At 62.0% G+C, this 12,527-nt stretch overlaps 1 protein-coding gene across 1 annotated transcript; it reads left to right on the top strand.

Moving 5' to 3' along the window:
• Positions 1-10,815: 10,815 nt before the first annotated feature.
• MSMP (microseminoprotein, prostate associated) lies at positions 10,816-12,111 on the top strand. The gene is made up of 3 exons (XM_075411730.1): positions 10,816-10,927; positions 11,567-11,675; positions 11,922-12,111. Exons 1-3 carry the CDS (start codon positions 10,816-10,818, stop codon positions 12,109-12,111), a joined length of 411 nt encoding a protein of 136 aa, XP_075267845.1.
• The last annotated feature ends 416 nt before the right edge of the window (positions 12,112-12,527 follow it).

Raw genomic sequence — 12,527 nt, 5'->3', positions numbered from 1 at the left:
GTTGGGGGAGGGGAGTTGAGGAGAGGCGTCCCGGTTCTGGGGTGCCCCCGACGGAGGGTTGTTGGGGGGAGGGTAAGGAGGGGCGGTGTGGGTGTCCCTGGTGGAGGGGGAAGGGGTGAGGAAAGGGGTACATCGGTTCTGGAGTCGGGGGGGTGGAGTTGGGGAGAGGCGTCCCTGTTCTGGGGTGCCCCCGCTGGGGGTTGAGGAGGGGGTGTGTGGGGGGGTTGTGTCCCCGTGGAGGGGGAAGGGGTGAGGAAAGGGGTACCTCCGTTCTGGGGGGCGGGGGGTGGGGGGAGATGGGGAGAGGCGTCCCGGTTCTGGGGTGCCCTCTCGGGGGGTTGAGGGGGAGGGTAAGGGAAGGGGTTCCCGGTGGAGGGGGAAGGGGTGAGGAGAGGGGTACCTCAGTTCTGGGGGGGCGGCAGTTGGGGAGCAGCGTCCCTGTTCTGGGGTGCCCCTGCTGGAGGTTGAGGAGGGGCAGGTGACGGTGGGGGGAAAGGACATCCCGGGGGCGCGTGTCCCCGCCGTGGATTTCGGGGAGGTCTTGGGCTGTGGGGTGCAGGGGGAGACGGGCTCTGGGGAGGGGGTGCCCGGGATCTGGGTGTCCGCTTTGGGGGGACATCGGGTGCCGTCGGTGTGGATATCCCCACTGGGTGCAGAGGGGGAGGTTGGGGAGGTCCCTGGGGATTTGGGGGGCGGGAGGGGGGCTGGGGAGTCGTGCCCTGAGAAGCGGGATGCCCTGGGAATACCGAAGACCCTAGCACCCAGGATGTCCCCCCCAGCAGCGGGGGGGCGAGGGCAGGGGATGTCGGGGGGCTGGAGGCGGCGGGGGGGTGAGGGCAGGGGATGCCGGGGGGCTGGGATAACCCGACCGGAGCCGGGCTGCCGGTGCTCCCCCGGGGATTTGGGGAAGGACCGGAGGGGACGCCAGCCCCGGCTGCCACGGGGGGCGGCCGCAGCCCCGGGGGACACAGAGGTGCCCTGCGTTTGCTGGGGGGGGGGGGGGCCCTTGATGGGGCAGGGGGGGCTCGGCGGGGGCAGCGTGCCTGCGGTGCATTCCTCGCATTCCCAGCCTGCCGCCTGCTCCCATCGGGCGGGGGGATGGGGGGGATGGGGGGACTGTGCGGGGGTGTTGTCAGCCCCTGTCCCACGGCTCAAGGCTGTGGGGGGTGGCACGCGTGTGTGGGGTGCGGGGGGGGCCGGATGGCTGCACGGGGACCCTGTGGCTCCTGCTGGTACCACTGGCCCTGCGAGGTCCCATGGGGGTCGGATGTGTGACGGCTGAGCGGTGGGCATGGGGTCCATGCCCCCCCCGGGATCAGATGTGTGAGGAACACTGCGCTGAGAAGTGGGCAGGAGGTTCCTGCCCCCGCCCCAGCATCAGGCATGCGAGTGGTGCTGTGCTGAGCAGTGGGCAGGGGGTCCCTGTCCCCCCCTGGGATCAGACGTGTGAGGGACACTGCGCTGAGAAGTGGGCAGGGGGTTCCTGCCCCCCCCCAGCATCAGGCATGTGAGTGGTGCTGTGCTGAGCAGTGGGCAGAGGGTCCCTGTCCCCCCCTGGGATCAGACGTGTGAGGGACACTGCGCTGAGAAGTGGGCAGGGGGTTCCTGTCCCCCCATGGTATCAGACACATGAGGGGTGCTGTGCTGAGTGGTGGGCAGGGGGTCTCCGTCCCCCCCCCCCCGGGATTCAGGGCAGGCCACCAGAGCAGCCTGTGCAGAGCTGCGGGCATGGCACTCCGGGGTCCCTCAGCACGTGTCCCCCTGCAGCCGGGGCTGCTGGGAATCGCGGCCCCTCTCGCCATCCCAGCCGGTGCCACCACAGGTGTCCCCACGACGAGTGACACGTCCTTCACGTCGTCGTCGCGGCAGGGTCTCGGCACCACCCGAGCTGGGGGGATTGGGTTGCTGGCTATAAATACTCCGGTCGCGTCACGGCACGGGGCCGACAGCGGTGCCCGAGCTGAAGGACGGTGAAACCCAACCGGCAGCGAACGCGGGCGAGAAAGAAGGAGCTGGGAAGGTCTGGAAGAGCGTCCCCCGTGGGGCGTGAGGCTGGGTGTGGTGACGGTCCCACCAGGGACCACAGCCCCTGCAAAATCACCCCTGCTGCTGGAGGTTCACGGGGCGCCAACGGTGCCTGGTCCTGTGCCCCCAGTGTGCCTTCGCGCTGGGCTCATGTCCCGAGCCACAGTGGCACCTCCAAGCTCCAAGCCTTGTCTGGCAGCACCCTGGGTGGGAGAAGCCTTCTCCGACTGGTGTCCTCTTCCCTGCCTGCAGCGGGCAGGGAGCAGGCAGCGGGTCGTTTTGCCTGGGAGGCGGTGATGCCCTCGCAGGACCTGCCGTGGGCAGGGTGCAGCCAGCGCAGGCAGCAAAAAAGAGAAGAGATGTGGGGGAAAAGCAGAGGGGGTGGAAGGAGCGTGGGGACAGCATGGGGGGGGACTCGTCGCAGGCAGGGTGGGGTGCGTGGGGTGCCCCGTGGGTGCTGGGGTACCCCGTGTTTGCGTGTGCATGCCTGCTGAGGGGCCCCGGTCGCTGCTGCCTGTCCACCGTACACCCTCCACCGTACACCCCTACAACCAGTGATGATGACTACAACCCACCGACCGTGCAGGGTGCCACTCGGACACCCGGGCAGCCGAAGGGCACGTGGGGGAGCTGCACCGGCTCTGCGCGCCTTGTGTGACCAGGGCATCCCCCCACAAGTGCACACGGGGGAGAGGATCCCAGGTGGGGGTGGGATCTGGCAGGGCTTGGTACGCTTGCTGTCCCCCAACCTGCTCCCGGGGGCACGCGTGTTGGGGCTCACCATGCCTTAGGGTTTCTGTAACTCCATCTTGCCTTCCCTGTCCCCTGGCCTCGCACTGAGTTTTAGTCTTTCTGCACTTGTCACCCCAAGTCTCAGAGCTGACAAGTTTTCTTTCCATGGGGCTGTGCCCAACATCCTGGTCCTGGTGGTCTGTGGTGGTCCATGGCAGTATGTGGCAGTCTGTGGTCATCCATGGAAGTCCATGGTCATCTGTGCTGGTCCGTGGTAGTCTATGGTCATTCATGGAGGTCCGTGATGGTCCACAGATGTCCAAGACAGTCTATGGTGGTCCATGGTGGTCTGTGGTGGTCTATGCTGTCCAGGAGGTCCATGATGGTCTGCAGTGAACTGTGGTGGTCTGTGGTCATCCATGGTAGCCCATGGTGGTCCATGGTTGACTGTGATGGTCAATGGTGGTCCAAGGAAGCCCACTGTGGTCTGTGACTGACTGTGGCGGTCCATGGTAGTCTGTGGTGATCCATGGCATTCCATGGTGGCCCATGGTAGTCCATGGCAGTCCTTGCACTGCATGAGAGCGTGGTGGGCTCCCACTTGACCCAGGGAGCTCACCCCCATGAGATTCCCAGCTTGTATTCCAGGTTCCCATCAGGGGAAACCAAGCCCCAGGTCCCCAAAGATGATGATTGTTTAACTGCTCCTGAAACACAGCAACATGAGCGGGCAGGCTGCAGGGTCCTGCCAGGCTCCTTCACCTCTGCACTGAAGGTGAGGCCAGAAACCCATCAGCATCGAGAGGTGGCTGTAAAGAGCACAGCAGGCACCACAACCGCAAGCGGGTGCCTGCGGCACGGTCAGCTCCACCGGGGCTGGGTGGAGAAGCCATGCAGGCACTGCTGTGCTGGGACACGTATGTCACTGGGGCATCCCTGGTGCTGCAGGTGACCAGCACCTACAAAGGCCACCCCATCCCACACGGGAGAGGAACATCTCCAGGTCAGGGAGGCTTTGGCCAGGTGGGCACGAGACACATGGGGACAGGCGCAGGCACGCGGGGCGACTTTTGCACGTACGAGCGTCCTGTGCTCATGCTGCCCGGGAAAGCTGAAGGGCTCCTTGTCTGGCTTTGGGCTCCTTGTGCCAACAGTGGAAAAATGGAGCTGAGGCAAATGTTTTAAAGGAAAAAATGTGGGTAATGCAGCAGCTATGTTGTCACCGCCGGTTCAGGGCAGGAGCTGTCTCAGTGTGTCCTTGGGTTCAGTCCTCATCGCCCACAGCCCTCTGTGCCCCAGACACATGACAGTGCCCTATGAGTGTCCCTGCAGGGCACCAGGACAGGACTTATCACCCATGCTCCAGCTCAGGTGGATGCTGCCCATGCTGAGCTGGGGGCACCGGCTGCTTTTCTTTCCCCTCGATCTGCTCCAGGACCCACAGGCCAGGTACAAGGGACCCAGGCCCCATGCCCATAGTCCACCATGAAGCCACCAGCCATCTGTGGCTTTTTCTGTGGGGTGTCCCTAAAGCAGGGCAGCACCCCAGGCTGCTCCCATGGACACCAGCCAATGGAACACGATGCACCAGAGCGATGTGTTGTACAGGGGGTGCTTATGGCTGAAGCAGGGGATCTGTCTTTCTGATCCCAGAGAGAGGTCAGAGAAGATCTGTGGGATCCGTCTGGGACCCAGAAAGCCCCAGTGCCTCCTGGGGCTCTCCCTGTCCCTGCATCCCATGGAAGCACGGTGCCCAGAATGGGTCTGGGAGTCCCCAGGGGCTCCCCAGCACGTCCCAGAGTGGTGACACGCCGGAGTCAGCGCTGGTGGCACAGCACTGCTGTGACAAAGTCCCCTCCACTGGGGAGCTGCCCTGGACAGCTTCTCCATCGCAGGGTGCCCAGACCCCTGACCTCGCTGGTGGGTTCCGGGGCCCAACATGCACGTGGCACTTTTTTGGCCAGAGAGGCTCCTGCATGGCCCAGGAATGATCTCCCAGGGTTATTTCTGACTCACAGGACAGGAAACGTTTCGGGGTTTAAGCCGAGCTGAATAATGTGCTCATTTCCTTGTGCCGACTACAAAGCACCTGCTCCGGGGGATTTATGGAGTGCCGGCCTCTCGCACTCGCTGCGCGGCTGCCTGCCCGGATGTTTTTATTTTCCCAGGATGGCCAGCAAGTGCCAAGGCCTGTTTTCCTAAACACCCCATCCCCTCCCGGCGTGTTTCCTCGGGGGAAGCCCAGGCAGAGCCACAGGCTGCAGCGCACCTAGGGTGCTGGGTACCTGGGGTGCTGGGGTGCCAGGGTGGGTGCCAGCACCCTGCCAGGGCTGAGGGCAGCGGGGATGCGTGGCTGACACAACTGGTGCCAAAACCTGGCCTGGCACAGAGCAGCCGCAGCGGGGATAAACGGTCCCGGAGGGTGCCAAAGGAGGATGGAGAGGGATGGAGCACAGGGGTGAGCAAGGGAGGATGAGACCACGTGGGAGAGGGCAAGGGAGCCCGAGGGAGCCACGGCGTGGGGCTGCCCAGGCTGCGGAGCCCTGCCTGCCACAGCTGCGGGGAGGAGGCACCCAGCCTCGGGTGGGCAGAGCCCATCCCATGGCTGGGGACCCACGGACACTAACCCATGGGAGACCCTGTCCCACGGGAGACGCCATCCCATGGCTGGGCACCCACAGACACCATCCCACAGCAGACCCTGTCCCATGGCTGGGGACCCACAGACACCATCCCATGGGAGACCCTGTCCCATGGTTGGGGACCCACAGGCACCATCCCACAGTAGACCCCGTCCCGTGGCTGGGCACCCACAGACACTATCCCACGATAGACCCCATCCCACAACTGGGGACCCACAGGCACCATCCCATGGGAGACCCCATCCCAGAATCCCAGCATCACAGAATGTTCGGGGTTGGAAGGGACCTCTGTGGGTCATCTAGTCCAACCCCCCTGCTGAAGCAGGGTCACCTACAGCAGGCTGCACAGGACCTTGTCCAGGCAGGTCTTGAATATCTCCAGAGAAGGAGACTCCACAACCTCCCTGGGCAGCCTGTTCCAGTGCTCCGTCACCCTCAGAGGGAAGAAGTTCTTCCTCATGTTCAGATGGAACTTCCTCTGCTTCATTTTGTGCCCGTTGCCCCTTGTCCTGTTGCTGGGCGTTGCTGAAAAGAGGCTGGCCCCATCCTCTTGACACCCACACTTAAGGTATTTGTAGGCGTTTCTAAGGTCCCCTCTCAGTCTTCTCGTCTTCAGGCCAAACAAGCCCAGCTCCCTCAGCCTTTCCTCGTAGAAGTGATGCTCCAGTCCCCTCATCGTGTTTGTGCCCACAGCTGGGCACCCACAGACACCATTGCACAGCAGTGCCCATCCCACAGCTCGGTATCCACAGGAGACCTTGTCCCATGGCTGGGGACCCACAGACACCATCTGACTTGGGCTTGAGGGCCCCTGCAAAACGCTGCACGCGGCCCGTGGGGTAGAAACATCTCTTTGCTGTAAGGAGGGTTGGGGTGCGAGTGCCGAGGCCGGGGAGACCCAGGGGACATGCAGGGCATGCCAGCATGCCTCCCAGGCCACACTATTCCAGCGGCACCGAGCACCATCTGGTGGGCAGCCAGCCTGCAGAGGAAGGTGGCATCAAATTTTTCATCACGTCCCCTCCACCTTGTCCCCTTTCTGGAGCAACAGCCTCATTGCTTTAGTCATGGTGGGGTCGGCTCTGGTCCCACCTGTAGTTCCAGCCTCCGGGAGCTATCCCACCTGGCTCACCAGCTGTGGGAGGAAGGATGGAGCAAGCCGGCTGTCACTCTCTGGGTATCACTTTGTCCCCTCCTGTCCCCCTTCCTGGCTCCAGGTTGCCCAGGTCTCTCTGAATCCCCTGCTCAGCTCTTCCCCGGGTTCGGATGCTCTGGTGAGCGTTCAGGTAAGTGGACATAGCTCAGAGCTGGCATCTGCCTGCAGGCTGCCCACACCCTGCCCGCACCCTGCCCCGATGCCCTGGGGGCTCTGGGGATGAAGCATCTTCAAGGCGCTGGGTGAGGAGATGCAACCACATCCCACAGCTGCCCCAGGGACTGAGGTGGCACTGGGGCTGCTCAGCCCAGTGATAAGTTGAGTTTGGGGTTCTTTTTTTTGCTGTTTAGAGAGAAAATAAATCGCTTGTGGGGAGCAGGAGCCAAGATCCCCAGTGCCTAAAACAGCAATCGCAGCACTTCCTCGGATTTACGGTGTTTGCTTTCACAATGCCAGCCGGAATCCTGTTTGCTTCCTGCTCTGCAGCTGCAGTCCCAGCTGAAGGCTCAGGAGATTCAGGTTTTATAACACTCCTGGATCCTGCCGATGGCAACTTGTCCAGCATCGCTTATTACCCCCGCGCCTCCTGCGGGGCTGGGGTGGGCTGTTGTTACCCCGTCCCAGCGCCCACTGTCTTGGGTGCGCATCCCTGCGAGTCCACAGGGTCCCGTCCTCTGGCACAGGGGGCTGGAACAGAAGCTCCGTGGAGAGGCCACGCAACCTTTGCTGGGAGAAGTGTCCAGCGACGCTGTGCCCTTGGTGGGATGCAGCACACAGCTCTTCCCGGGCACAGCTACCTTCCCGGGGCCAGGCCAGGCAGGAGCAGCCATGGGTATGCTGAGACGTGGATGTTACCTTCTCCTGCAGGGTCCTGGGATGCTCAAGGCTGGTGACTGCTCCACACTGGAATGCCTGGACCTGCAGTCAGTTCCTGCTGTTGTCCTCTGCCTGATAAATTAAAGAGACTGAACTTACAGCGAGGCATTTCTTCCAGCCCCTACATGCCCTCTGTGGCTCTTCTCCAGGTCTCAGTTGTCCCTCCAAGTTGTGAGCACCAAAACCAGCTGCCCCCTTTCACCCCCCGGTGCAAAACCTCCTGTGGGATGCACTGGCTAGCACAGACAGAGAGGATGTCTGCTCCTCCAGCCACAGCATCCCTTGGGTACCTGAGCTGAAGCTCTCCAGCTCCGAGCCCACCTCCAGCTCCTGCTTTCTGAGCCACAAGCCTCCTCCTGTTTGAGCCAGACCAAAATGCTCCGGACCCTCCAAGGGGGTGTGGGGGGGGACAGGCGGGTGCCTGGGGATGCAAAAGGCAGGGAAGGAGAGCAGCCAGGAGGGGGAAGAGCGGGACCGACAGGCTGCAGTCCACCACCAGCCCTGTCCCCTGAAGCACAGCCGTGGTGTGGAGGGTGCTTCGCCAGCCGAGTCCCTTTGCAACGCGACGAGGGGTGTCCTGACACCCCGTCCTCCTCCTCTGCATTTACCTGCTTTCACGAAACACCCAAAGCCCGTGAGTGGGATGGTAACCTTAACCCTCTCGTTGGGAAACCGGAACGGCTGAGCTAGAGAGATCCCGGAAATGCCGGGTGTCCCGGCAGAGCAGGGGCAGTGACCTTCCGTGTGGCCAAGAGATCCTCTCACCACAGATTTTCAGCGCCCTTCTGGAAGCCTGGCCAAATCATGCTGGCCTCCAAACGAAACCCACCGCTGTTGTTTAATGTCTGCTGTCCTCCGCGATGAAACCATGATGGATTATTTCATTGTGGTTGCTAGCGTGCCAGACCTCTTTTTCCAAACACACAATAGGAATACTCATTTACTGCTCCGACGACGGACGCTTTTATCCTCCTTATATAGTAACAACTCTGCACCAAAGGGTGCATTTCGTTTGTCACTGATACACTTCACCATCCCAGCTCACGGACCTATGGTTGGCAGGTTCTTCGCGGGTGCCCCAAGCTTCTCTGATTTATTATCAGCCTTTTCGAACTGATCCCACCCTCAATGCCACCCAGCCACCCTGCCTGGGAGGGCACAGCATCATTCAGGGCACTACGAGAGGGCTGGGGTAACTCTCTGAGGGGGAGAGGGGACACAAAGCTGGGGCTGCTCTCTCCAAGGCAAGAGTGTGAGGTGCAGGATGGGGATGGAATGGGATGGCGAGGGGGCCCGGAGCAGCAGCGCAAAGGGACTATGCCTGCAAATCCAAAGGTGGCGAATCCAAAGCGGATAAAGGGAAGCAGGTTTTTTTTTTTTTCACTCTGCGCTTAATTAGGCTGCCACAGGAAAATGCTCAGGCCAAAAGTTAGCAGGATTCAAGGAGGGATTGGGCATTTATGGGGATAGCAAAAATATCCAGCTATAATAGCGGATGCCAACACAAATTCTGGAAGGGATATTCAGCCTCACGCGTCAGGGTGTAAACCTATCCCAAACTCTCAGAAAGTGGGGAGCTTAACGCAGGGGCAGATGACCCGCACAGGCTACTGCTGCCGCGGCCGGCTCACTGCCGGCACAGCCCCGCGCTGGCCGAGCCGCTGGCCGGGCTGTCCCTGGAGCCTGTGTCCTGCTGCCGGCAGCGCCTCTGAAGAGGGCTGCAAATTCCTCTTGGTGGTTCAGCCCTTTGCTTGTCACTCCCTGGGTCCATGCGGCTCCCAGGGCTCTGACCTCCTCCGCCTCACCCACCCCCTCATTTTGCCTGCTAGTGACAGCCTGATCGCTTCAACCTGGAGGCAGCCCCTCTGGATAAGGGTCTGCGCGGACATGCCCGGGTGGTATGGCATCTTCCCATGGCTTCTTGCTTCCACCAAGGCCCTCGTTTCCCTCTCAGGTCACTTGTTGCCCAAATGCACCTTTGCCTCCTGCTTTCATCCCTCCTGTTACCTGCTTCTGCTGGGGCCGGTCTCCAGCCTCTGTAAGAGGCTGCTCAGCTCCGGCATCTCGTGGGTGCTGCACGTACGCAGGCATGGGTCCTCAAAGTCCCTGCTTTCCTGGGCGCTGCCCAGATAAGCCCTAGGTCAAGCCTCGCACAGAACCTTCCTCACCCTCTCCGCATCAATGGCAATCACTGTACCGCCTGCTCTTCACCATAAAGACCCACTGTCACCCCCAGCTTAAGTGTGGCCCCAAGCCTGGCATGGCCTCCCATCGAGGGAGGTTCTCCTCCCACTCTACTCTGCCCTAGTGAGGCCCCGTCTGGAGTCCTGCATCCAGTTCTGGGCTTCCCACTTCAAGAAAGATGAGGAGCTGCTGGAGAGAGTCCATCGGAGGGCTACGAGGATGATGAGGGGACTGGAGCATCTCTCCTACGAGGAGAGGCTGAGGGAGCTGGGCTTGTTCAGCCTGGAGAAGAGAAGGCTGAGAGCGGACATAATAAATGCTGATAAATATCTGAAGGGTGGGTGTCAGGAGGATGGGGCCAGACTCTTTTCAGCAACGCCCAGCAACAGGACAAGGGCCAACGGGCACAAAATGAAGCACAGGAAGTTCCGCCTGAACATGAGGAAGAACTTCTTCCCTCTGAGGGTGACGGAGCACTGGAACAGGCTGCCCAGGGAGGTTGTGGAGTCTCCTTCTCTGGAGATATTCAAGACCCGCCTGGACAAGGTCCTGTGCAGCCTGCTGTAGGTGACCCTGCTTCGGCAGGGGGGTTGGACCAGATGATCCCCAGAGGTCTGTTCCAGCCCCTACCGTCCTGTGATTCTGCGATCCCACAGTGGCTGTTAACGGGACGCCTGTGCCACTCCAGTCCCTGCAAGAAAGGATGCTCCCAAAACCTCGGCCGCTGTGAAGGATCAGTGACGGCTCAGCGTGACCAGAGGGGAGCCTGGAGCTCTCTTGGTCAGTGGCCAGAGGCTCCTCCGCCTGCTGCTTGCATGCTCACCACCTTGCCGAGGGCAACCCCACTGGGGTCCCTTGGATCTCCCCTTGCTGTGAAGCCTTGCACCCACAGGGGCTTCCAACTGGAGACATTTCTGGAGGGCATGAATCAGCTTTTCACAGCTTGTTAAAAATCTTGATCCTACCTCTTGTTTTCATGCCTTTCAAATCAGGAAATGAGTTTTACAACTTTTCCAGTGGGGCACAGCTGGTGGCCAGGGTCGTAAAGCTGAACTTTATAAATATCTCTTCTTGGGATCAGGGGGAGAGCATTAAAAAGGCAGAAAGAGAGAGAGAGAGAGAGAGAGAGAGAAGGGAAAGGAGCAAAGGCAATAGAGCAACAAGGCAACCTCGCCGAAGAAGCCCGGCTCAAGACCAGCCATGGCCATGCGAGAGCAGAAGATGGGGTGTGCTTGGGGCAGGCTTTGCCTGCTGCTCTCCCTTCTCCTCCAGCTGCCGGGCTCCCAGGCCAAATGCTACTTCCAGGCTAAAGGTAAGTGGGGAGGTGAGAAGGGAAGATACCGATGGGAAGAAGAGGCCTCAGCTTTCCCCGGGGTGGCAGGGCTCTGCCTTGCACGCCTGCAAAGAACAAAAGGGACCGTGCCCAGCTCAGGAGAGCGATCGTGGGCCAGTGATGAGTGGCAGGAGCAGTCTATAAACCACAGAACAGCTCCCCAGGGCTCTGGCTGAGAAACAGCTCCATGAAGAGCTCCTGGCAGGAGCCCGGCTGGAGCTGAGCATGCAGGACTGGCAGCAAAGGGAGGAGGGCTGCCCCTCTTCCCTCTGCTGCCTCCTGCCAGGGTTGCAGCAATGCTCGAACCCCATGGGGCACTGGGTATGCCCTGTCCAGGGAAGCAAGAGCCACTTGCCTCTGTGCCAGCCCCCTGGGGCAGCAGGGACAGCCGCAGGGCACGGCCGGGAGAGCATGGATGGCATCATCACCCTTGGCAGACGCCTGGGTATCCCATACCCGCAGGGTGGTGGAGAGGCCACCAATCATCTCCTATACCATGGGGCGGGTGGGAGGTCACGACGAGTCCCGTGCCCCCTCTTCGAGGGCAGAGGGGTGCCAAGCTGTCTCCCTCGTGCCCCGGCGCCAGCCCACGCGTGCTCATCGCCGTTCTTTTGGCAGCTCCCTGCGAGTACGAGGGGAAGCAGTTCTCCCTCGGGGAGTCGTGGCTGAGCACCAACTGCCTGCTCTGCACCTGCCTGCACCCTATCGGCGTGGGCTGCTGCGAGACGTGAGTGAGGGGCTGAGGGGCGCGGGGCGGGGGTGGGCTGCTGCCGGTGACGCTGCCCTGCCGTGGCTCCTCTGCGGGGGTCTGGCGGCTGCAAACGTGGTGGAGCAGATGCCGGAGCCCCGGGGGCCAGAGGTGGGCAGGAGCCCACCGGGGTGGTGGTGGGGTGAGCTGGGGAGAAGAAAGCAGGGGCCAGCCTGCCCGAGCAGGGACCGGGGTGGTCTGATGACACCGTGCCCTCTCCCACAGCACCCAGCACCCCATCGACTTCCCCGACTGGTGTGAGGCCCACTACGACTCGCAGACGTGCCAGATCTCGGTGGTGCAGAAGGCCAACCCCAGCCTGCCCTGCGTGAAGAGCGTGGAGCACGAGTGGGGCTCGGCCGGCACCCCCGAGCCGCTGAGCAACAAGGTGCTGGGCGCGGGGCTGAGCAGATAGAAGGCTCGGCGGCACCCCGCGCCCCTCCGCATCACCCCCCCTCCTCCGAGCGCACCTCCCGCATGCTCCAGACCTGCCCCGTCCCGTAGAGACGTCACTGCCGCCGCCTTCGAGGGAAACCACTATCCACTGTCCGCACACGACGGTTCTGAGCTAACACTTAGACCCCAGCGCTGCCATGGCACGGCTTTGCTTCCGCCTTCAGCTTCCCGAACCGAACCGGGGCCCCCTCGCCCAGAGACGCCCTGCACACCGTGGGAAGATGGATCCTACGGGATCTCTTCCCAGGCGGGCAGGAAACCTCCAGCCACCAAAGAAAGGGGTACTGGACCAAATTAGTCTTGCACTCCTGCAACGAGCCTCAAGCTAAGCAGCTCCCTCCCCCTCCCCGAGACCCCTGTGCCCCTGCATGCAGC

The sequence above is a fragment of the Opisthocomus hoazin genome, chromosome Z (assembly GCF_030867145.1).
Source record: "Opisthocomus hoazin isolate bOpiHoa1 chromosome Z, bOpiHoa1.hap1, whole genome shotgun sequence".
NCBI lineage: Eukaryota > Metazoa > Chordata > Aves > Opisthocomiformes > Opisthocomidae > Opisthocomus > Opisthocomus hoazin.
The sequence above is the reverse complement of the archived record's forward strand: the minus strand, read 5'-3'. Positions and strand labels throughout refer to the sequence as shown.